Source organism: Nerophis ophidion, linkage group LG01 (assembly GCF_033978795.1).
Source record: "Nerophis ophidion isolate RoL-2023_Sa linkage group LG01, RoL_Noph_v1.0, whole genome shotgun sequence".
In the NCBI taxonomy this organism is placed as follows: Eukaryota; Metazoa; Chordata; class Actinopteri; order Syngnathiformes; family Syngnathidae; genus Nerophis; species Nerophis ophidion.
The window spans coordinates 88924601-88948151 of record NC_084611.1 but is presented as its reverse complement, the minus strand read 5'-3'; the positions used below and the strand labels follow the sequence as shown (position 1 = coordinate 88948151).

The following is a 23551-nucleotide window of genomic DNA, read 5'->3' as shown; positions in this document are numbered from 1 at the left end:
TAGTTTATGGTGATCATTTTGGAAGTCTAACAAACCATAACAGCTGTTATATTTGGTAGAAAAAAGAAAACAAGATGAGGCCCAGAATTGTCTCTTAGGGCACCAAGAGAAGACCCTGCTTCTGCGAGATGCCCCGAGTTTATTTACAAGCAAACAAAGTGTTCAAGCATGTTTGTCCTGGCTTTGTCTTACGTTGCAAACCTTAAAAACGTCTGTGAGCTCAGCAACGTTTCAACTTCCTGGAGCACAGCTCGAGAAAAGATCGACTTCAGACGAGCGACGGTGGCTCGCCAAAGCTCTCGAACCTTTTCATATTTTGTCACGTAACCACAAACAAATATATTTTGTTGGAACTTTATGTGAAAGACCGACATCAAGAGGTTTCCGATCATACATGAAACATGTTTTGCATATAAAAAAGTGAATTCAGCCGTGAAAGAACCTTTCCTACAAATCCAGGTGCAAGTCCTTCGGGGTACATCTCTACCAGCTTTGCCCATGACTGTAATGCCTTTCCAGTTTTTGTTGCCAAACATCTCATGCTCAGTCAGATCAGATCAGATCAGACGGAGTGTTTGCAAACAGCGGTTTTCAAATCTTGTCACAGATTCTCCATTGGGTTTTGGTCTGGACTTTTCGCTTTTGTTTTAAACCATTCCATTGTAGCCCCGGCTTTATATTTAGAGTCGTCGTCCTGCCTGAGGGTGAACCTCCACCCCAGTCTCAAGTCTTTGGCAGACCACTTTTTCAAATTTTCTTTTAATCAGACCATGGAATCTTTACCTGACATCAGGTGAGCCTTTGGAAGAAGACTGCAGATGACAGTCGAAACATGTCAGGTTAAGATTTCGTCTAACATACCGAAAATATGGTCTGAAAATTTGAAAAAGTATATGAATAAGATTGCATGAACACAGTAAACAGATAGGCCTCAGTATAAATACTGGGAAGATCAAGGTCATGAGGCTCAACACCAAATCCTATCACAATCGAGGAGCACCCCCTGGAGGATGTGGTCGAGTTTGTATACCTGGGAAGCAACATCCGCACAGATGGAGGAGTTGATAAAAATGTTGAGCTGCGAATCAGCAAAGCAAGACATGCCTTTGGAACTCTCCGACTTGTATGGCTCTCTTCCCAGCTCTCCAGAGACAACACAATCAGAATCTTCACTACAAATGTAAAATCTGTCTTTTATGGCTGTGAAACCTGGAAAACCACCAAATCAATCACCAATAAACGACAAGTGTTCATTAGCAACTGTCTCAGGTACATACTGAGGATTTGATGGCCCAACAAGATATCAAATGTAGACCTGTGGAGATGCATGAACCAAGAGCAAGTTCAAAAATGAAATTTAAAGACAAGAGGAAGCCAGGGAGACCAAAATTCTACTGGAGGCGGTCCACTCTTGATCAACTGACCAAAATGGTTATCTCGTGGCAAGAAGCGAAGACCATCGCTCAGTAGAGAATGAGGTGGAGATCCATGGTAGACGCCCTATGCTCCCAAGGGGACTAAAGAAGAAAAATATATAAATAAGGAGACATAATGAAACTTCTTGAGCAATCTTTGGCAGACTCCAACAGGTTTTCTTTTGTATTTGGCTTCATCGTTCTTCTTATCAACTTTGACCATCTTCCCAGTCCCGTTTTGGTCTTGTCTGACCAAGTCACCTTCTTCCACATGTTTGCTGTGTCCCTCCCAACATGGATTCTGGCAAACTTATTTTCTTTGAACAATGACTTTCCTCTTGCCAATCTTCTATAAGGGGCACGATTAACGGTTGTCTTGTGGACAAGTCCCCTGGCCTGAGCTGTGGATCTCTGCAGTTGGGCCTCTTGGCCACAGCTCTGATCAGTGGTCTCCTTGTAAGTTTGGATGGCCGACCTTGTCTTGGTAGGTTTACAGGCGTGCCGCATGGACAATGAATTGAACAGTGCTGCGTGGGACGATCGATGGTGTCTTTTTACAGCCTAAGCCTGCTTTTAAGTTAAAGTTAAAGTACCACTGATAGTCACACAAACACACTATCCTCATCCTCTTGTTCCAATTCTTATAGTCTTTGGTATGACTCGGCCACTAGGTTTGAACTCACGACCTAACAATTACAGAGCGGAAACTCTAACCATGAAGAAGTCTCCACAACTTTATCCCTTACTTGTCTGGTGTGTTGCTTGGACTTGATATTCTATGAACCAATCCCTGAGGCTGTTACAGAGCAACTGTATTTGTACTGAGATGAGATTACAGTTAGTCATTAGTAAAAATCACTGAATACATACCAATAATTATTTGGAACTCAACTCTAGTAAACTATTTTTAATCTTTTTCGGACATGTTGAACTGTGACAGAATATGTGCAGTATTTTGATGTGACTTTGTAAGCATGTTCGAAAAAAATACTACAGTTCTAGCTCAATTTAAGAGTACCCTGACTTAGGTTTAACTTGAGCTGCAAGATGTCTCTCGGCTTTTTGGTGCAAGCATGGTCTAACCCTTTGAGCCCTCGCAACCTGATCGACGGTATAGCTCGGTGGGTAGAGTGGCAGTGCCAGCAATTTGAGGGTTCCAGGTTCGATCCTCGCTTCCGCCACCCTAGTCGCTGCCGTTGTGTCCTCGGACAAACAGTTTTACCCACCTGCTCCCAGTTCCACCCACGCTGGTTTGAATGTAACTTAGATATTGGGTTTCACTATGTAAAGCGCTATATAAATATAATTCACTTCACTTCCCATTCTCGACTTCTGTAGGCAAATGGTTACACTCCAAGAAAAGGGGGGAATGAATACTTTTGCACACTGCACTTGCCAGTTTTTGTAAATAATGTTTGGAATCGCGTACAAATTTCTTGGAACTTCACAATTTCGGATGAAAAGAGCACATCTCCCTCCCTACATTCTCACCACATTCTACAGAAGCACTACAGGTGCTGTTCATATCATTAGAATATCATGAAAAAGTTGATTTATTTCAGTAATTATATTCAGAAGGTGAAACTTACATATTATATCAATTCATTACACACATAGTGATATATTTGAAATGTTTATTTCTTAAAATTTTGATGATTAGTACTGACAATTACTCAAAATCCCAAATTCAGTATCTCAGAAAATTAGAATATTAGTTACGACTAGTACCAAAAAATATTTTTAGAAATGTGGGCCAACTGAAAAGTACGAACATGGAAAGTTTCAGCATGTACGGCAATCAATACTTAGTTGCAGCTCCTTTTGCCTGAATTGCTGCAGCAATACAGCGTGGCATAAAGTTGACCAGTCTGTTGCACCCTCAGGTGTTATGAGAGCCCAGGTTGCTTTATTGGGGCCTTCAGCTCTTCAGCATTGTTGGGTCTGGCATCTCGCATCTTCCGCTTCACAATACCCCATAGCTTTTCTATGGGGTTAAGGTCAGGTGAGTTTGCAGGCCAATCAAAAACAGGGATACCATGGTCCTTAAACCAGGTACTGGTAGATTTGGCACTGTGTGCAGGTGCCAAGTCATGTTGGAAAATGAAATCTTCACCTCCATAAAATTGGTCTGCAGCAGGCAGCATAAAGTGTTCTAAAACTTCCTGGTAGACTGCTGCATTGACCCTAGACCTCAGGAAACACTGTGGACCAACACCAGCAGATGACATGGCACCCCAGACCATTACCGATTGTGGAAATTTGACACTGGACTTCAGGCAACGTGGATTCTGTGCCTCTCCTGTCTTCCTCCAGACTCTGGGACCTTGATTACCAAAGGAGATACAAAATTTACTTTCATCTGAAAACATAACTTTGGACCACTCAGCAGCAGTCCAGTCCTTTTTGTCTTGAGCCCAGGCGAGACGCTTTTAACGTTGTCTCTTATTCAAGAGTGGCTTTACACAAGGAATGCGACAGCTGAAGCCCATATCTTGCATAAGTCCGTGCGTGGTGGTTCTTGAAGCACTGACTCCAGCTGCAGTCCACTCTTTGTGGATCTCTCACATTTTTTTGTTTGACAATCCTCTCCAGGGCGCGGTTATCCCTCTTGCTTGTACACTTTTTTCTACCACATCTTTGTCTTCCCTTCACCTCTCTATTAATGTGCTTGGACACAGAGCTCTGGGAACATCCAACCTCTTTGGCAATGACCTTTTGTGTCTTGCCCTCCTTCTTTAAAGTATCAATGATCATCTTTTGGACAGTTGTCAAGTCAGCAGTCTTCCCCATGATTGTGTGTCATACAGAATCAAAACCAGAGACCACTTAAAGGCTTTTCCAGGTGTTTTGAGTTAGTTAGCTAATTAGAGTGTGGCACTAGGTGTCTCCAATATCTGACCTTTTCACCATATTCTAATTTTCTGAGATGTTGAATTTAGGGTTTTCATTGGTTGTCAGCTATAATCATCTCCTTTTTTGGCAAAAAACACTTGAAATGTATCAGTCTGTTTGGAATGAATGTATACATTCTACAAGTTTGACTTTTTAAATGGAATTAATGAAATAAATCAACTTTTTCATGATATTCTAATAATATGACCAGCACCTGTATAGAGAGCCTGCTGACCAACAGCATCTCTGTCTGGACTGGAGTCTGCAATGCCTCAGACTGGAAGTCTTTCCAGAGAGTGGTGAGGACGGCGCAAAATATTATCAGGACTCCTCTTCCTCCTACTCAGTGGCCTAGTGGTTAGAGTGTCCGCCCTGAGATCGGTAGGTCGTGAGATAGAACCCCGGCCGAGTCATACCAAAGACTATAAAAATGGGACCCATGACCTCCCTGCTTGGCACTCAGCATTAAGGGTCGGAATTGGGGGTTAAATCACCATAAATGATTCCCGGGCGCAGCACCGCTGCTGCTCACTGCTCCCCTCACCTCTCAGGGGGGTGATCAAGGGTGATGGGTCAAATGCAGAGAATAATTTCGCCACATCTAGTATGTGTGTGACAGTCATTGGTACTTTAACTTTACTTTAACTATCCAGGAGATCGCAAAAAGCTGCTGCCTGACCAGGGCTCAGAAAATCTGCAAAGACTCCTCCCACCCCCACCAAGGACTGTATTCACTGCTGGACTCTAGGAAGAGGTTCTGCAGCCTCCGAAGCAGAGTTCTGTAACAACTTCTTCCCTCAGGCCATAAGACTCTTGAACGCATCATAATTAAATTATCCCCTCAACTCCCCCCAAAATGGATTAACTTGCTGGAATAAAAAAGAAAATATAACATACATCCATAAACCTGGATAAAAGTGCAATATCTTTATCTGTACAGTAATCTATTTATTTATATCTGCACCTTATTGCTTTTTTTATCCTGCAGTACCAAGAGGTAATGCAACAAAATTTAGCTCTTAATTGTACTGTAAAGTTCAAATTTGAATGACAATAAAAAGGAAGTCTAAGTCTAATTGTTTACCACTTTTTGTTAGTCTTTCAAATCAAATGCCAACAAAATATATTTGTCCGTGGTCGTAATGTGACAAACAATTGACAAAAATACTAGCTAGTTGGAGCCTTTTAGTTTCATTTAAATATATAATTATTATTAACACTGCTTTACAGTTTCCAAAAAAATAAAGAGATTGAATAAGAAGTGAGAGTTGTGCGTGGGTATGTGTGGCGGCTACCTGAAGGCAAGGCGTGACGTCCCGCTCATCCAGAGGTCATTTCCTGTTTAGCGCTCGCTGCGAGCTTAAAGGGGAACATTATCACAATTTCAAAAGGGTTAAAAACAATAAAAATCAGTTCCCAGTGGCTTGTTGTATTTTTTGAAGTTTTTTTCAAAATTTTACCGGTCTCGGAATATCCCTAAATAAAGCTTTAAAGTGCCTTATTTTCGCTCTCTGCGAAGACACTGGCCATTTCCCTGTGACATCACACAGTGCTGCCAATGTAAACAAACAATGGGAATAGCATTAGCTCGGATTCAAACTCGGATTTCAGCGATTTAAGCGATTCAACGGATTATTGAAACAGATGGTTGGAGTATGAAAATATTGAAGAAGAAACTGAAGCTATTGAGCGAATAGCTATTGACGCTATTCATAGCCATAGCATGGCCGAATAGCTGCGTTAGCATCGCCGGTAAAATGTACGGACCAAACAATCAGGACTTTCGCATCTTTTGACACTGGAGCAACTTAAATCTGTCGATTGGTAAGTGTTTGTTTCGCATTAAATGTGGGTGGAAGGAAACGTAATATAGTTGCAAATGCATCTACAGGTTATCCATACATCTCTGTGCCATGTCTGCTTTAGCACCGCCGGTAAATAGCATGTTAGCATCGATTAGCTGGCAGTCTACATCAACAAAACTCACCTTTGTGATTTCGTTGACTATCGTTGCAAATGCATTTGCAGGTTATCCATACATCTCTGTGCCATGTCTGCTTTAGCATCGCTGGTAAAATGTGGAGACGCATTCAATGGGGGTGTGGCGGCAGACACTTTGGCATCTTCGGGCCAGTGGTGCAACTTGAATCCCTCCCTGTTAGTGTTGTTACACCCTCCGACAACACACCGTCGAGGCATGATGTCTCCAAAGTTCCAAAAAATAGTAAAAAAAATGGAAAATAACAGAGCTGAGACCTGGTGTTTGTAATATGTTGAAAATGAAAATGGCGGGTGTGTTACCTCGGCGACGTCACATTCTGACGTCATCGCCTCCAGCGCGATAAACAGAAAGGCGTTTAATTCGCCAAAATTCACCAATTTAGAGTTCGGAAATCGGTTAAAAAAATAGATGGTCTTTTTTCTGCACCATCAAGTTATATATTGACACTTAAATAGTTCTGCTGATAATGTTCCCCTTTAAAGACGAGATGGTTATAAAGATGGCAGCTAAATTCACAAGCTGGACACGTGATAGTTTCTATAGCGCTTATTATCCTCACTAGTGTAATCCGGAGCATGACCCGACCGTACTAAAAAGGCGCGTTGGTCACCACCTGCTGCGAGAGCGCTCCTACTTCTTCAGCGGAGCTTGAGAACTTTGAAATGGAGAGAAGACGCTTCCAGCTTCTGCTTTCATTTGTCGGCGTCCCCGCGCAGTCGCCTTTCGTGCTGCCGCTTGGTGATGGCGTACTTGAAGAACTCGTAGACGGACCAGCTGATTGCCGTGGACGGCATCTGGTAGATGACGCGGGCCTGGACGCCCTTGAAGAAAGCCCCCACGCCGCCCGTCCTGTATACCATCCGAAAGGCCTCGGCCAGGCCGGAGATACTGCGGCCGGCGGTGGTGGTGGTGGCGGCGCCACCCACCTGCACGGCGGCCACTTCCTGCGTGTTGAGCAGCGTCTTGCACACGTCGAGCGGCGTGGTGGCGGCGGCGGCCAGCGCGCCGGCCAGCGCCCCCGACACCACGTGGGAGGAGGGGTGGTAGTGTCTGTGCGGGTTGAGCGCCTCCTGCAGGTACTCGTAGGTCATGAAGTGGAGCGCCTGGAAGGGCACGTTCATGGTCAGCTGGGTGGTGTAGCTGCGGTAGAACGCCGCCGCCCCCTCCTGGCGCAGTGTGGCGCCCACGCAGTCCAGCACGCCGCGGTAAGGGGAGTTGAACATCTGAATGCGCTGCTTGACCACTGGGGGGGGGGGGGGGGGGGGGGGGGGGCAGAGGGACGATCAAGGGGAGGGCAAGAGGACAAAACGCAGAGGTCATTCTGGGAGGTCTTTGGAGGAAGAGACTCGAAAGTTCATTCAAAGCCATTTTTATGTGTATATATTAGGGGTGTAAGGTATGTGTATGTATGTATGTATGTATTGAACCGTTTCCGTATGGGGATTTCGGTTCGGAGGTGTACCGAACGAGTTTCCACACGGACATATTAAGTAGCGTAAACAAGTGGTCCCCAACCACCGGTTCGGTTGGTACTGGGCCGCAGAATAATTAAAAAATTTTTTTTTTTTTTTATTAAATCAACATAAAAAGACAAGATACACTTACAAAAAGTGCACCAACCCAAAAAAAAAACATTTTTTCATGACAAAGAAAAAAAAAATAATAATAATAATTTTTTATTATCTCTAGCAGGGGTGTCAAAAGTGTGCGGCCCACAGCTAATGTTTTAAAGGGGAACATTATCACAATTTCAAAAGGGTTAAAAACAATAAAAATCAGTTCCCAGTGGCTTCTTGTATTTTTTGAATTTTTTTTCCAAATTTCACCAGTCCCGGAATATCCCTAAATAAAGCTTTAAAGTGCCTTATTTTCGCTATCTTCGAAACCACTGTCCATTTCCCTGTGACATCATACAGGGCTGCCAATGCAAACAACATGGCGGTTACCACAGCAAATATAGCGACATTAGCTCGGATTCAGACTCGGATTTCAGCGGCTTAAGCGATTCAACAGATTACGCATGTATCGAAACAGATGGTCGGAGTATGGAGGCAGATAGCGAAAACGAAATTGAAGAAGAAATTGAAGCTATTGAGCGAATAGCTATTTACGCTATTCGGCCATAGCGTGGGTGTACCTAATGAAGTGGCCCATAGCATGGCTGCTTTATTAGCATCGCCGGTAAAATGTGCGGACCAAACGATCAGGACTTTCGCATCTTGTGACACTGGAGCAACTTAAATCCGCCGATTGGTAAGTGTTTGTTTCGCATTAAATATGGGTATCTCGTTTCAAATGTACATACAGCTAGCGTAAATAGCATGTTAGCATCGATTAGCTGGCAGTCATGCCGTGACCAAATATGTCTGATTAGCACATAAGTCAACAACGTCAACAAAACTCACCTTTGTGATTTCGTTGACTATCGTTGCAAATGCATCTGCAGGTTATCCATACATCTCTGTGCCATGTCTGTCTTAGCATCGCTGGTCAAATGTGAAGACACTCTGGTACATTCAATGGGGGTCTGGCGGCAGATTTCTTGCCTGTGGTGCAACTTGAATCCCTCCCTGTTAGTGTTGTTACACCCTCCGACAACACACCGACGAGGCATGATGTCTCCAAGGTTCCAAAAAATAGTCAAAAAAACGGAAGATAACAGAGCTGAGACCCGGTGTTTGTAATGTGAAAATGAAAATGGCGGGTGTGTTACCTCGGTGACGTCACGTTCTGACGTCATCGCTAAAAGACCGATAAACAGAAAGGTGTTTAATTTGCCAATATTCACCAATTTAGAGTTCGGAAATCGGTTAAAAAAATACATGGTCTTTTTTCTGCACCATCAAGGTATATATTGACGCTTGCATAAGTTTGGTGATAATGTTCCCCTTTAAAGGCCCACAGCACATTCTAAAAATACTATTAAAATAAACAAAAACATAACAAAAGTGAAATAAAAAAGCTTGAAGGTTAAATGTAATTTAGAAAAAGTTGCAATGTTGACTAATAAAACAAAGCTGTTTTTTTTTCCTTTCAAACTGTCATTGCTCAAAACATAATATTGAATCAAAATCAATGTTATTATGAATTATTGACCTATCCAAGGTTCCCATTACTTCACATCAAATATTCCACTAAGAAAAATATTTTTGTTGGAAGATTTTGCAAATTTGGTAAATAACCCCAAAAATTATATTTTGTTGTTTTCTTACTGTACCGAAAATTAACCGAACCGTGACCTCTAAATCGAGGTACGGACCGAACCGAAATTTTTGTGTACCGTTAAACTCATGGATGACTTAACCCTTGTGTAATGTTCATATTGTTGTTTCTCAGTCAGCGTTTGTGGGTGTGATGGACCCGTTGCATTTTGTGGCTTTTAATGCCTCACAATCAAACACTTTTATGTTAAAATACTGAACAGATGTTTACCTTATCCCAATAAACATCTGTTTAGTATTTTAACATAAAAGTGTTTGATTGTGAGTAGGGCTGGGCGATGTATCGATTTACTCGCTATATCGCGGGTTAGTCTCTGTGTGATCTAGAAAATGATAGGGGTGTAACGGTACACAAAAATGTCGGGAATCGGGGAAAATAATAAAACAGCTGTTTATTCATTTTGGGAGTGAACGGAGTTGGCAGAACGTTGGTTTGTAATCTTTTAATAAAGTTTGACTGACCTATCTGACTGTTTTGTTGACATTCCCTTTAGCGCAGCTCCATCTAAAGCAGGGGTGTCAAACTCAAATACAGAGCGGGCCAAAATTTTAAAAGGGAACAAAGCCGCGGGCCAAGGTTGAACAAATTAACCTTTTAATAGGGACCCAAACAAGTTTTGCATTAAATATTGAACAAGCAGGGCTTATATAACTTTAGTGACATGCAACATCCAGTTTCAAATAATAATAATTTAAAAAATATCAATGGCATATCAAATAAAATTTAAATACAAATTTTATGCCTTTTTTCTACTTGCAATCTTCTGAGGTAAATATCAATTTTTTTCCACAGGCTAATAATAAATTTGAAAGTAAAATAATGAATGAACCAAACACTCAAGCCTTGAAATAGCAAGAGAAATGCATGAATAAAACGTTAATTATTGGTCAGTTTGGTGGAAGTTTCCCGGAAGAGTTAGTGCTGCAAGGGATTCTGGGTATTTGCTCTGTTGTGTTACAGTGCGGATGTTCACCCGAAATGTGTTTGTCATTCTTGATTGGTGTGTGTTCACAGTGTGGCACATATTTGTAACGGTGCTAAAGTTGTTTATATGGCCACCCTCATCTTGACCTGTATAGCTGTTGACCAAGTATGGGCCTTGTTATCTAATCACCTGTCGCTCTGTTATAAGCAGCAGCCAGGAGGAGAGACGGGGTTGGAGCTGGAGCCAGAGCGTGAGCGAGAGAGAAAAATACAATTGCTGGAAAGCAACTGAGAGACTTATTGAAAAATAAAACAATAATGTAACCCTGAAAAGGGCTCTCATGTCGGTGCTTGGTGGTCTGAAGAACCTCCAGGAGGGCAAGCCCCACACTAACCAATAATAAATAAGTTACTACTTACCATTAACGCAACTTCTTGAACCTAAAAAAAGCATGAGAATGTTTTTTATTTTTAACGTTATTTTTAACACTGTGATTATTCATTACTTATCGTGTTAAGGAAAGTCAGCTCAGATTTATCTGAGAGCCAGATGCGGTCATCAAAAGACCCACATCTGGCTCTAGAGCCATAGGTTCCCTACCCCTGGCTTAACGGGCCTTAATTTGCCCAGGTCTGTTCTACAATCAGACTAGTGACAAAACATTTTCTTCACTGCAGTTTTTATCTTTATCAGGAACGTGCTGCATTGATAGTTTATTTATCATCCATTCCATATTTGCATACTAAAATATGTGGGTCACATAGCTCTACTTTGTCTCCCCCTAGTGTTTCATGGAGAAATGACATGTAGGGTTGTTTACCTTCAGCTGGGTTCATGACGGCGTCATGGAGCACGGTGGCCATGCAGCCCGCCACTCCTGCACAGGGAACACAGCAGACACGCTAAAGCACATCGCCGCCACAGCGGGTCACGTGACGCAAACACCGACCGTTGGCAAAGTGGCTGTTGGCGCCCGGGTGGACGGCGTCGCTGAGCGCGACCTTGATCTTCTCGTAGCAGGCGAAGTAGAGCGCGTGGGCGGGCCCCGCCCCCACCGCCAGCACGTTGACGCCTCGGATGGGCCGCCACACGCCCTCGGTGCGCACGATCTGCCGCAGGGCGTCCATCACGTTGCGATAGCGCGCGCCCGGCTCGGGGTGCAGGCTCTGCATGCGCGTCTGGCAAAAGATAAACATGATTGTTATTGTGTGAATACCCAAACATTCATTTTTAATGTAAAATGTAAATTTGTTTTTTTTACTGTAAATAAAAAAATAAATGCAATTTTACAGTAAAATTTTGGCACCTGAGCTGCCACTTTGTTTTTTGTTTTTTTGCCGCAAATCAGATTTTTTGGTGTATTACTGTAAATGCCAAAACGACACCACCGTTTATTAAAGTAAAAAAAAAAGTACCGCTTTTTTAATTTTGCGAAAAAGGCTGTAAAAAACACAGTAAATTTCACAATTTGACCATGAAATCGATTGCTACTTTTACATTGTGCAATCGGATGGATAACTTGCTTTGAAATATTTATTATTAGTATTGTTTATTTCTATTAAAAAATGGTTTGAATGCTTGATAATAATTGTTTGCATAAATAAACAATATTTAACCTCTTTACATGTTTTTTTTCATCTGTCTTTGCTATTTGGGCTTATTTGACCCTAATTAGAATCAAAACTAAGAATCATCTTTTGATATGATGTACTTAGTCCATAAGTACACAAATGTGTACTTCATATTTAGTGACATGCTAATTCTTATTTTTAAACCTTTTTTTCCAAATTCCAATGTATTTATACTCTTCTGACACCACCAGATGGCAGTATAAGTGTCCACATAAGTGGTCATAAGACCCCAGGTCAGTAGTGTACACAATTTTGGAAATAAGAGCTAAAAGGCGCTGTCCACGCATGTGGCCAACTAAGCCTTTAGAGGTGTTAAGTTAACAAAATTTGCGATTAAATGGAGTACATATATATTTTTTCCTCTCCCAAAATAGAAAGAATACATTTAGTAAGAAAAGTTACAGTACTTTATTGATGCATATTTCCAGGGCCGAATAAAATGAAGTGGTGGGCTAGATCTGGCCCCCGAACCCTGAGTTTGACACCTGTGATATACAGTATATCCATTCATACGACATACTACTTAAATTTGTTCTGATGTAAAAAAATAAATAAAATTTTAATTATTTTAAAAGCGTGGAGGCATTTATCTTGCCGTGGCGGTGCACCACAATCAGTTTCACGTGGGAGAAACCCTACAAATGTATCCTTGCGTCTTCCAAAGGTTACGTACTGTATGTGAAGTTCACAGGTCGTGGAACGGTGGACTTCAGCTCCAGAAGAAGTCAGAGTGTATACAAAGATTGCGCAATGCGCAAACGTTCTAATCGGGAAGTGTGAGCCTGGAAATTCCCGCCGCGAGCTTCTGGGAAGCCAAAACTCAGGAGGAATGTGTGCAGTCATCCTGAGTTTGCAGAGCGTTTGTCTGGGGCGCTGACGTGGTGGCAGGACGAGAGCGCGCGCACACACACACACACATCTATGTGTTGAAGTAAGCCATGACTTCTTCCATTGAGGACACAAGATCAACATGTGCAGAAGCATTAGCAAGACTTCAATGACTTGCTTCTTTAGACGCTACTGCAGTAGTATTGCGGGAAAATGTCAATTGTATCATCAACTTTGTTAGCTTACACCAGAACTGGGCAAATATTTTGACTCGAGGGGGCCAGATTGACAGAAATAATGTGTCTGGGGGTCCAATGTGTATGTGTGTATAAATTAAATATACCGTATTTCCTTGAATTGCCACCAGGGCGCGAATTAATTTAAAACCTCTTCTCACAAAGGCATGCGGTAAATTTAGGCCTGCACTTATAAATTTGAGTGTGATGTAAGGATACCATCATGAAAAGCACATTTAATTAAAAAAACGTTATTATGGGCTTACCTTTACTTATAAATGAAGTCCATGCGCAGTTCCTTCTGATCAAAAGCATCGATAACTTGTTTATAGAAGTCTTCCTTATCTTTCTTCAGTTTTAAAAGTCTCTCTGTCTCGATGAAGATCTTCCTTTATTACCTCCTGCTTCGATTGAAAGTCCAGTTTAGAAAACTGTTTTATTTTAGCTATGTAATCCTCCATGTTAAAAATGCAAGCGAGAGGAAAAAATAAACGATCGCTACTCACTCTTGCTGCTTGTTGTCACTTCTTCTGCAGCCGAGTTGTCGCAACCACCAGGAGGCGGGAGTCATTTAATGACTCATATTTGACACACGCAGCTACGGTATATTAATAAAACTTAGCTGCTTACTGTTCTTTTTAGCATATTGCATAGCTACTGAATAGCTCCTAATCTTCTTCTCTATATGCGATTTCAAATGATTGAAATCAGCCTCCTCCATTTTGAAAATGATGACAGGTGAAGTGTCACTCATGAAGTGACGAGTTAGACCCGGCGGAAATTTTAGGCATATGCTTATTATTTTGCGAAACGAGTTTGACCCGGCGGAAATTCTAGACATGCGCTAATAAATATAATATTTTGCGAAACGATTGTGACCCGACAATCTTGAGCCGGCGGTAATGCTAAGCATGCGCTAATTATTTTGCGAAACGAGTTTGACCCGGCAGTAATTCTAGGCAGGCGCATACTATATACCCGGCAATTCAAGGAAATACGGTACACATTTATCTGTAAAAATATGCTGTTCAAGTATGTGTGTTTGGGTTTAGGTCTGGGGGATATATCGATATACTGGATATATTGCAGGTTTGTCTTTGTGCGATATAAAAAGTGACTATATCGTGATATTCGAGTATACGTTCTCACGCAGTTGCTTTTAGCTGCGGGCATTACACTACAGCCTCTTCTCAATTTTTCCCGTCGCTCCTTCTCACAGACAAGCGCACTTTCTTACACACGTCACGTCATACGCCCCCGCATGAGAGGTAGCAGCATGGGTAACATTAGCTGTGATGCTAGCGGAGTGGTGCGAGTGGAAATAGGAGAGAAATAAGGTGCCAATCTGGTAACAAATGAAGGAAGAAATAATTCCAAAGAAAAACAGCATGGGGACCCATCATCTGGCGTTGGTGGTTGGACTTCAAACGGGAATATGTCGAACAAGTATGCGGCAGAAGCGTTGTTACAAAAAGTAGCACCTACTGCTAATTTGTAGCATCATTTGAAAAGTCCACATGTCAACATTTCCGTGCGGTGCCACACCCACAAAATGCCAGAGCAACCATTTCCAGATCATAAGAAAAAAATAGTCAACAACAGAAGGAGATAACGTCCGCAGGAACCTACCACATAGTGAAGGACATACACTATTTGATTTCCTATTATGCAGCTCATTTTTATTTGACAGTTATTGAAATATCTTGTGTGACATCATGCACAAAAGTGCACTTTACTTGTTTTTAACTACGGTAGTGGTGTTCTGCACAAAAAGTACACTTTAATTTAGTGTTGTTTTGGTATGTCATCTTCAGTGACATCATGCACAAAAGTGCACTTTGTGTTTTAAACTACTGTAGTGGGGTTCTATATAAAAAGTGCACTTTAATTTAGTGTTGTTTGTTATGTCATCTTAGTGACATCATGCACAAAAGTGCACTTTGTGTTTTAAACTACTGTAGTGGCGTTCTGAACAAAAAGGCACTTTAATTTAATGTTGTTTTGGTAAGTCATCTTAGTGACATCATGCACAAAAGTGCACTAATAGCTTGTTTTAAAATGTCTCTGACAGTTTGCACTTTCTGTTTTGAAATGACATGTTTGTGCCACTGCTTAATAACTGTTTAATAAATACACTTTTGCTAAATTTACTTAGTTATGGTTTCTCTCTCTGCATGAAAGCTTAAAATGAGCATATATTAATGCAGTGTGAACAAGAATGTTTTAATGTAGACACGTAGAATCATCATACTGCTGTGATTATATGCACCAATGTTCATTAGAGGCTAAGGCAAAATATCGAGATATACATTGCGTATCGTGATATGGCTTAAAAATATCGAGATATTAATAAAAGGCCATATCGCCCAGCGACTTGTGCAGGGTGTACCCCGCCTTCCACCCGATTGTAGCGGAGATAGGCGCCAGCGCCCCCCGCCACCCCAAAAGGGAATAAGCGGTAGTAAATGGATGGATGGCATATCGCCCAGCCCTAATTGGGTCCCTTTTTTTTCCAGGAACAATAATACAAAAGGTCACAATGTCCGATTAGAGTTTTAAAAACATTATGACAGTCCACCTCAAAAAAACTAAACGGAATTTTACAGTTGTTTTACTGACTCTGACATCCAAAATGTACATGAAAATAAAGAAAGTGGGATTAACAATATTAACTACGAACTTGTGTTGTCGCGATACCAATATGTTGTTACCAGTACCCAAATTTTAGATATTTTTCTAAATAAAGGGGACCACAAAAAGTTGTATTATTGGCTTTATTTTAACAAAAAAATCTTACGATACATTAAACATATGCTTCTTATTGCAAGTTTGTCCGTAAATAAAATACTGAACGTACAAGACAACTTGTCTTATATTAGTAAGTAAACAAAAAAAGGCTCCTAATTAGTCTGCTGACATATGCAGTAACACATAGTCTCATTTATCATTCTATTATTTTTTCTACATTATTAAGGACAAGTGGTAGAAAATGAATTGTTAATCTACTTGTTCATTTACAGTTACTGTTGTCTTTTACCAAGCTATATCTGCACTTCTGTTCATGTGTAATAATCCCTTTTTCTTGTTTGGATACTTTACATTAGTTTTGGATGATACCACAAACTTAGGTATCAATCTGATACCAAGTAGTTACAGGATCATACATTGGTCATATTCAAAGTCCTCATGTGTTCAGGGACATAGTTCCTGAGTTAATAAACCATCTTTTTTTTTTTTTTTAAACTTTATGATGCCAAAACATATCGATGTATCATAGTAGTATCGACGAAATATGCGCCTGTACTTGGTATCATTACAGTAGATGTTATGTGTCAATCCACCCATGGCCTTTGTTTACATTTCGACGCCGTGTAGTACAGAATATGATTAATTACTACCGCGGCACTATACTGATACTGGTATACTGTACGAGTGTTACAAAATTCCGGGAATATTCAAAGTTGGAAACTTTCCATGGGAATTAACAGAAATATATGGGAATAAACATTGAATGCAACATGTTAGATCTTGCAGCATGACTGTTTGCTAAAACAACCTGATTTAATGCAAACTCGGTTGAAAATCAACCCTGCACTGTGCATTCCTCCATCACATTTGCAGTGCATTCTTCCACCACATGCCCAGATAATTCCCAGCATGCCACACACTACAGCAGGGCTATTGTCCAAACTTATTACCATAAAGAACACCATTTTTAAACGAGTCATCCACAAAAAAATCAGTCAGTTATTGACCGACAAATGAACTTAAAGCATGTCCGCTATGAGGAAAGAATGGAGAGAATTCTCTCAAACATTGTTCGGCTCGGAAACTTCAGTAACTCAACTCTTTCCATTCTCCAGCTAAAAATATCTTACTTGACTTCCTTGTACGTAACTGGAACAACGGCTTCCTCTTTTGACACAACTCTTTTTGGAAAGGGATTAAGAATAAATACATCGGTTGAGTGTTAGAAGGAAGCCATGATTGTTTACAATCACACCTACAATATGGTTAAGAGTCACAAAACTTTAGCAAACTTAAAAACTAAAATAGACTAAAAGGAATTTGCAGCAAAAACGAATAGGACAAGTTTGGGATGGATGACATCACCAGTCAGGAAATGTATTTTAACATAAATTAAAAAAACAGAACGTCACAAAGTAAAATGCTGACGGCGTTATTTAATATTTGCTATGATAAAGGGTTCAACTTCGCTCAAGTTTGTAGTTACTAAACGGAACTTCAGACTATTCAAAACTGCATTCACAACCCAGCAGTGGTTAGTGCTGTGTAGTAACACAGCTAAACTCGGTCATAAAAGAATCAAAAGAGTGACAATAAAACAGTAAAAGTTTACAAGAGACGTGCCCGACAATGGATGCATGCTAACCTACTTAGCGAGCTAGAAAATGCGAGTTAACTTAGCTATCAGCTGTCAAACCCATATACATCTTATAAGAAGACGCAGCATTGGCTGCTGTGACGCGAGAAATTCGTCCGCCATCTTGAAGTGGTGATGAGGAGCCGGCGAGCGGCCTAAACTGACAGGTAGAAAACAAAGATGCCGTTCAGCATTTTCCTGCTCAAATTTTGTGAAAAGAATATTACCACAGAGTTGACAAGGCGCAAAAATCTTCAATAGTACTGAAATCATAGCCGCTAGCACACTTGTCAATCAAATTAATTACATTTAAAAATGTCATACTTGAATAACAAAGTTGAAATAAATGATTGTGACACCTAAAACTAATTTCAACAGCCGCCACTGATTATGATGCATTCTCATTTTAGGCAAAGTATAAGACAATACTTTCTTACAGTAAAAAAAAAAAATAATAATAAAAGTTTTTCATTTTAGCACTTTCGGTGCAGTTTCTTAAAATTTTGATTCGCCGAAAGTTTTATCGATCACAAATATCGCATTTGTTTTCTTTGGTGTTATTTTTTTAAATGAATTAAGTAACATTTTATGACAACATTTTCCCAAAGCACAATACGTAACATGAGATAAAACAGGATAATGCATACATTTATCATTTGTTTTCAAAACGGTTACAACAAAGTGGGGACCCCATTAATTTATTGTTGGACCCCATTTTTATGACTCGATGGGGTGCCAGGGACCCCATTTAGTAGATTCCTAGCGCCGACACGGTTACACATTGAGATTTTAACAAATGTAAAGTGCGTTACAAATGTAACTTATTATTATTAATAATTATTAATTTCACCTCAAAATTTTGTGTAGTAAATAGAAAAAAGTATTGCTGTTTTATGGTTAAAAAAAAATGCAGATCAGTTGCCGGAACTTTACTGTAAAATGAACATTTGTTTGTTTTACTGTAAATTAAAAAAACCTGCAATTTTTTAGAGTAAAATTTTGGCCTCTAAGCTGCCATTTAGGAGAGTGAAGAGAACGGTCTTAAAAGCCACAAACAAGTAACACACCGAAAAACTAAAAACAAAGTGGCCGCTCAGTTGCCAGAATGTTACAGTAAAATGTACATTTGTTTTACTACTGTAAATAAAAAATCCTGCAATTTTACAGTAAAAATTTTGCACCTGAGCTGCCACTTTGTTTTTGTACCACAAATCAACAGATTCTACGGTGTGTTACTGTAAATGCCAAAACGGCACCAGAGTTTATTACAGTAAATGATATTGATATTGTGTTTTTTGAAAAAGGTTAAATGGTAAATGGGTTGTACTTGTATAGCGCTTTTCTACCTTCTAGGTACTCAAAGCGCTTTGACACTACTTCCACATTTACCCATTCACACACACATTCACACACTGATGGAGGGAGCTGCCATGCAAGGCGCTAACCAGCACTCATCAGGAGCAAGGGTGAAGTGTCTTGCTCAAGACAAAACAGACGTGACGAGGTTGGTACTAGGTTGGGATTGAACCAGGGACCCTCGGGTTGCGCACGGCCACTCTCCCACTACGCCCCCGCCTCCCCAAAGTAAAAAGAAAATCACTGCTTTTTTAAATTTATTTAGCACTTTCCGGTAGTTTCTTAAATTTTGATTCGCCGAAAGTCTTATCGATCACAAATACCGCATTTGTTTTCTTTAGTGTTATTTTTTTTAATGAATTAAGAAACAGACAACCTGAGTAAGACACTTCACCGTTGCTCCTGATGAGTGCTGGTTAGCGCCTTGCATGGCAGCTCCCTCCATCAGTGTGTGAATGTGTGTGTGAATGGGTAAATGTGGAAGTAGTGTCAAAGCACTTCGAGTACCTTGAAGGTAGAAAAACGCTATACAAGTACAACCCGTTTACCATTTAACCTTTTTCAAAAAACACAATATCAGAATCAGAAATACTTTAATAATACCTGAGGGGAAATTAAAATGTTGAAAATGGATTGGTTCGCAGCCGAGTGTGAAGCGGCCGGAATGAGAATCAGCACCTCCAAATCCGAGTCCATGGTTCTCTCCCGGAAAAGGGTGGAAGAGACCCTGCCCCAAGTGGAGGAGTTCAAATACCTAGGAGTCTTGTTCACGAGTGAGGGAAGAGTGGATCGTGAGATCGACAGGCGGATCGGTGCGGCGTCTTCAGTAATGCGGACGTTGTACCGATCTGTTGTGGTGAAGAAGGAGCTGAGCCGGAAGGCAAAGCTCTCAATTTACCGGTCATCCTCACCTATGGTCATGAGCTTTGGGTCATGACCAAAAGGATAAGATCACGGGTACAAGCGGCCGAAATGAGTTTCCTCCGCCGTGTGGCGGGTCTCTCCCTTAGAGATAGGGTGAGAAGCTCTGTCATCCGGGAGGAACTCAAAGTAAAGCCGCTGCTCCTCCACATTGAGAGGAGCCAGATGAGGTGGTTCGGGCATCTGGTCAGGATGCCACCCGAACGCCTCCCTAGGGAGGTGTTTAGGGCACGTCCAACCGGTAGGAGGCCACGGGGAAGACCCAGGACACGTTGGGAAGACTATGTCTCCCGGCTGGCCTGGGAACGCCTCGGGATCCCCCGGGAAGAGCTAGACGAAGTGGCTGGGGAGAGGGAAGTCTGGGCTTCCCTGCTTAGGCTGCTGCCCCCGCGACCCGACCTCGGATAAGCGGAAGAAGATGGATGGATGGATGGAAAATTAAAATATGTAACGTGAGATATAACGGGATAATGCATACAATTATCATTTGTTTTCAAAACGGTTTCAACAAAGTGGGGACCCCATAAATGTACCGTGGGGCCCCATTTAGTAGACTCCTAGTCAGCTGACACTGTTTACACATTGAGTAACTAGATCACCTCATGTATAAATGTGCAATATAGGTGCCAAAAACATAATAAAATATATAATTTGACTTATAACTAATGATGAATGAGCAATAGCAGCTGACTGACCTCTGACAGCAAGGTTAGCGAGCCTGCTAGCTTGTAGCACACTCGAGCTCAGGCTTCAGTCGCGGCCTAAGCAGCTTTACGCAATTTGGATTAATTAAAGCCTGGAAAAATGTCTGAAAGTGTGCAGTAATACCTTGACACAGTCGACGGGGTACATGACGCAGTGCTCCATGATGCCCGCCACGGCTCCCGCCAGCATGTGAGTCCCGGTGGTGGCCCCCTGAGGCAGCCCTTCATAGTCCACTTCCGCCTGGGTAGAAGACGACGAGCTGCCCGGTGTCGCCCGGTGCAACGCCAGGGCGAAGCTCTGCTCGCTGGACACTCTTGACGGCAACACCCCGACGAAGCCTCCGCCGGTGCCCAGAAGTCTGCCGCCCAGCCATCGGATCTCCGCCCCAGTGGCAACGCCTGCGACCCGGCTGTCGACCCCAGGCGCTTCCAGGGACCTCCGCCGGGACACGAAGCCGTCCGCTTCCATTTAGGAGGGCGAAGAGAGCGGTGTTAGAAGCCACAAACAAGGACCCCAAGCCCGCGGAGTCTTCTCGGCACCACTGCCGGTCAGACCCTCACTTGGCGGGTCTTTCATGTGTGGATGGGAACATCCGGGGACTTTACCTACCTGGGCGGGGACGTCGGCAGATATCTCGCATCTGATTGGATGGCATGCCTGGTAGTTACTTACAGCCCTTCCCATTGGTTAGTACGTCTGAACAGAGAGGCGGGCAGATTAGATAAACACCTTAAGCAGTGGTTCTCAAATATGGGTACGCGTACCCTAGGGGGTACTTGAAAGTATGCCAAGGGGTACGTGAGATTAAAAAAAAATATTCTAAAAATATCAACAATTTAAAGGCCTACTGAAATAATTATTATTAGTATTTATTTATATTTTAAAAAATGGTTTGAGTGTTTGATAATATATTTTTGCATATTTAGACAATATTTAACCTCTAAAGCAGGGGTAGGGAACCTGTGGCTCTTTTGATGACTGCATCTGGCTCTCAGATAAATCTTAGCTGACGTTGCTTAACACGATAAGTAATGAATAATTCTGCTGGTAATCACGATGTTAAAAATAACGTTCAAAATATAAAACATTCTCATGTATTTCAATCCATCCAATTGTTTTCTACCGCACCTGTTCAAGAAATAACAATGTTATTAAAAATAATTTAGAGATGTATTATACTCTCAAAATGTTGGTTTTACTTTAAAAAATGCACGCATTAGGGAGTGTTAAAAAATATGATATGGCTCTCACGGAAATACATTTTAAAATATTTGGCTTTCATGGCTCTCTCTGCCAAAAGGGTTCCAGACCCCTGCTCTAAAGGCGTTAGTGGCCACATGCGTGGACAGCACCTTTTAGCTCTTTTTTCCAAAATTGTGTACACTGCTGAATTGGGGTCTTATGGCCACTTATGTGGACACTTATGCTGCTGTATGGTGGTGTCAGAAGAGTATAACATACAATGGAATATGGAGGAAAAAAAAGTGTAAAAATAAAAATTAGCATGTCCCTACACATGACGTACACGTTTGTGTATTTATGGACTAAGTACATCGTATCAAAAGATGATTTTTAGTTTTTATTATAATTAAGGGCCGATAAGCCCAAATAGCAAAGAGAAATAAATAAAAAAGCATGTAAACAAACAGCTTGGCCCTTAAGAGGTTAAGTTAAAGGCCTACTGAAACCCAGTACTACCCACCACACAGTCTGATAGTTTATATATCAATGATGGAATATTAACATTGCAACACATGCCAATACCGCCTTTTTAGTTTACTGAATTACAATTTTAAATTACCAGCGGAGTTTCTTGTTGAAAACGTCGCGGAATGATGACGCGTGTGCGTGACGTCTCGGGTTGGAGGGGACATATTAGTGCGGCACCACTTGCGGCTAAAAGTCGTCTCTTTTCGTCGCGCAATTACACAGTATTCTGGACATCTGTGTTGCTGAATCTTTTGCAATTTGTTCAATTAATAATGGAGAAGTCAAAGTAGAAATATGGAGGTGGGAAGTTTTAGCCTTTAGCCACACAAACACACGGTGTTTCCTTGTTTAAAATTCCCGGAGGTGAAGCTTTACTATGGATCAGAGCGGTCAAGCGAACATGGTTCCCGACCACTTGTCAACCGGCAGGTTTCGGTGAGAAAATTGTGGTAAAAAGTCGCCTCTTACCGGAGATCAGCTATGCAGCTGCCGTGACTTCCCTCAGAGACTGGCGTCAAGACACCCGTGGACACACCCCTCCGACTATCAGGTACTATTAAACTCACTAAAACACTAGCAACACAATAGAAAGATAAGGGATTTCCCAGAATTATCCTAGTAAATGTGTCTAAAAACATCTGACTCCGTCCCAATGCAATCGCGTTTATTTATTTTTTTTCTAGTCTATCGCTATCAATATCCTCAGACACGACTCTTTCATCCTTGCTCACATTAATGTGGAAATTGTCGTTTTCACGGCCCGAATAGCTGTTTTTGTTGGAGGCTCTCATTAAAATCAATGTGAATATGTGAGGAGCCATCAACGGGTGACGTCATCGTCTGCGACTTCCGGTAAAGGCAGGGCTTTTCTGTTAGCGACCAAAAGTTGCGAACTTTATCGTCGATAGCAAAAATATGGCAATATCGCAAAATGATCAAGTATGACACATAGAATAGACCTGCTATCCCCGTTTGAATAAGAACATCTGGAGGCTCCCATTAAAATCAATGTGAATATGTTAGGCGCCATCAACGGGTGACGTCATCGTTTGCAACTTCCGGTAAAGGCAGGGCTTTTCTGTTAGCGACCAAAAGTTGCGAACTTTATCGTCGATATTCTCTACTAGATCCTTTCAGCAAAAATATGGCAATATTGCAAAATGATCAAGTATGACACATAAAATGGATCTGCTATCGCCGTTTGAATAAGAACATCTCATTTCAGTAGGCCTTTAAAAGATTCGACGCTCTTTCCAAATTTGCACTACGGCGGCCCAATTTCCTACTGTACCTGAACGCAGCACTGCCAATTCCGCCACGTACT

At 41.5% G+C, this 23551-nt stretch overlaps 1 protein-coding gene across 1 annotated transcript; it reads right to left on the bottom strand.

The window, feature by feature from the left end:
• Nucleotides 1–87: 87 nt before the first annotated feature.
• LOC133561549 (mitoferrin-2-like) lies at nt 88–21105 on the bottom strand. The gene is made up of 4 exons (XM_061914910.1): nt 20641–21105; nt 11406–11634; nt 11277–11333; nt 88–7552 (listed from the first exon to the last, which is right to left on the bottom strand). Exons 1-4 carry the CDS (start codon nt 20983–20985, stop codon nt 7002–7004), a joined length of 1182 nt encoding a protein of 393 aa, XP_061770894.1. The 5' UTR covers nt 20986–21105; the 3' UTR covers nt 88–7001.
• Between the last annotated feature and the right edge of the window lie 2446 nt (nt 21106–23551).

Excerpts from the sequence above, each read along its gene's own strand:
- LOC133561549 (XM_061914910.1), bottom strand. The coding sequence starts at position 20,985 with ATGGAAGCGGACGGCTTCGTGTCCCGGCGGAGGTCCCTGGAAGCGCCT. Across the intron at positions 11,635-20,640 it reads ACCCCGTCGACTGTGTCAAG|ACGCGCATGCAGAGCCTGCA; the intron begins GTATTACTGCAC and ends ATCTTTTGCCAG. Across the intron at positions 11,334-11,405 it reads CAACAGCCACTTTGCCAACG|GAGTGGCGGGCTGCATGGCC; the intron begins GTCGGTGTTTGC and ends TTCCCTGTGCAG.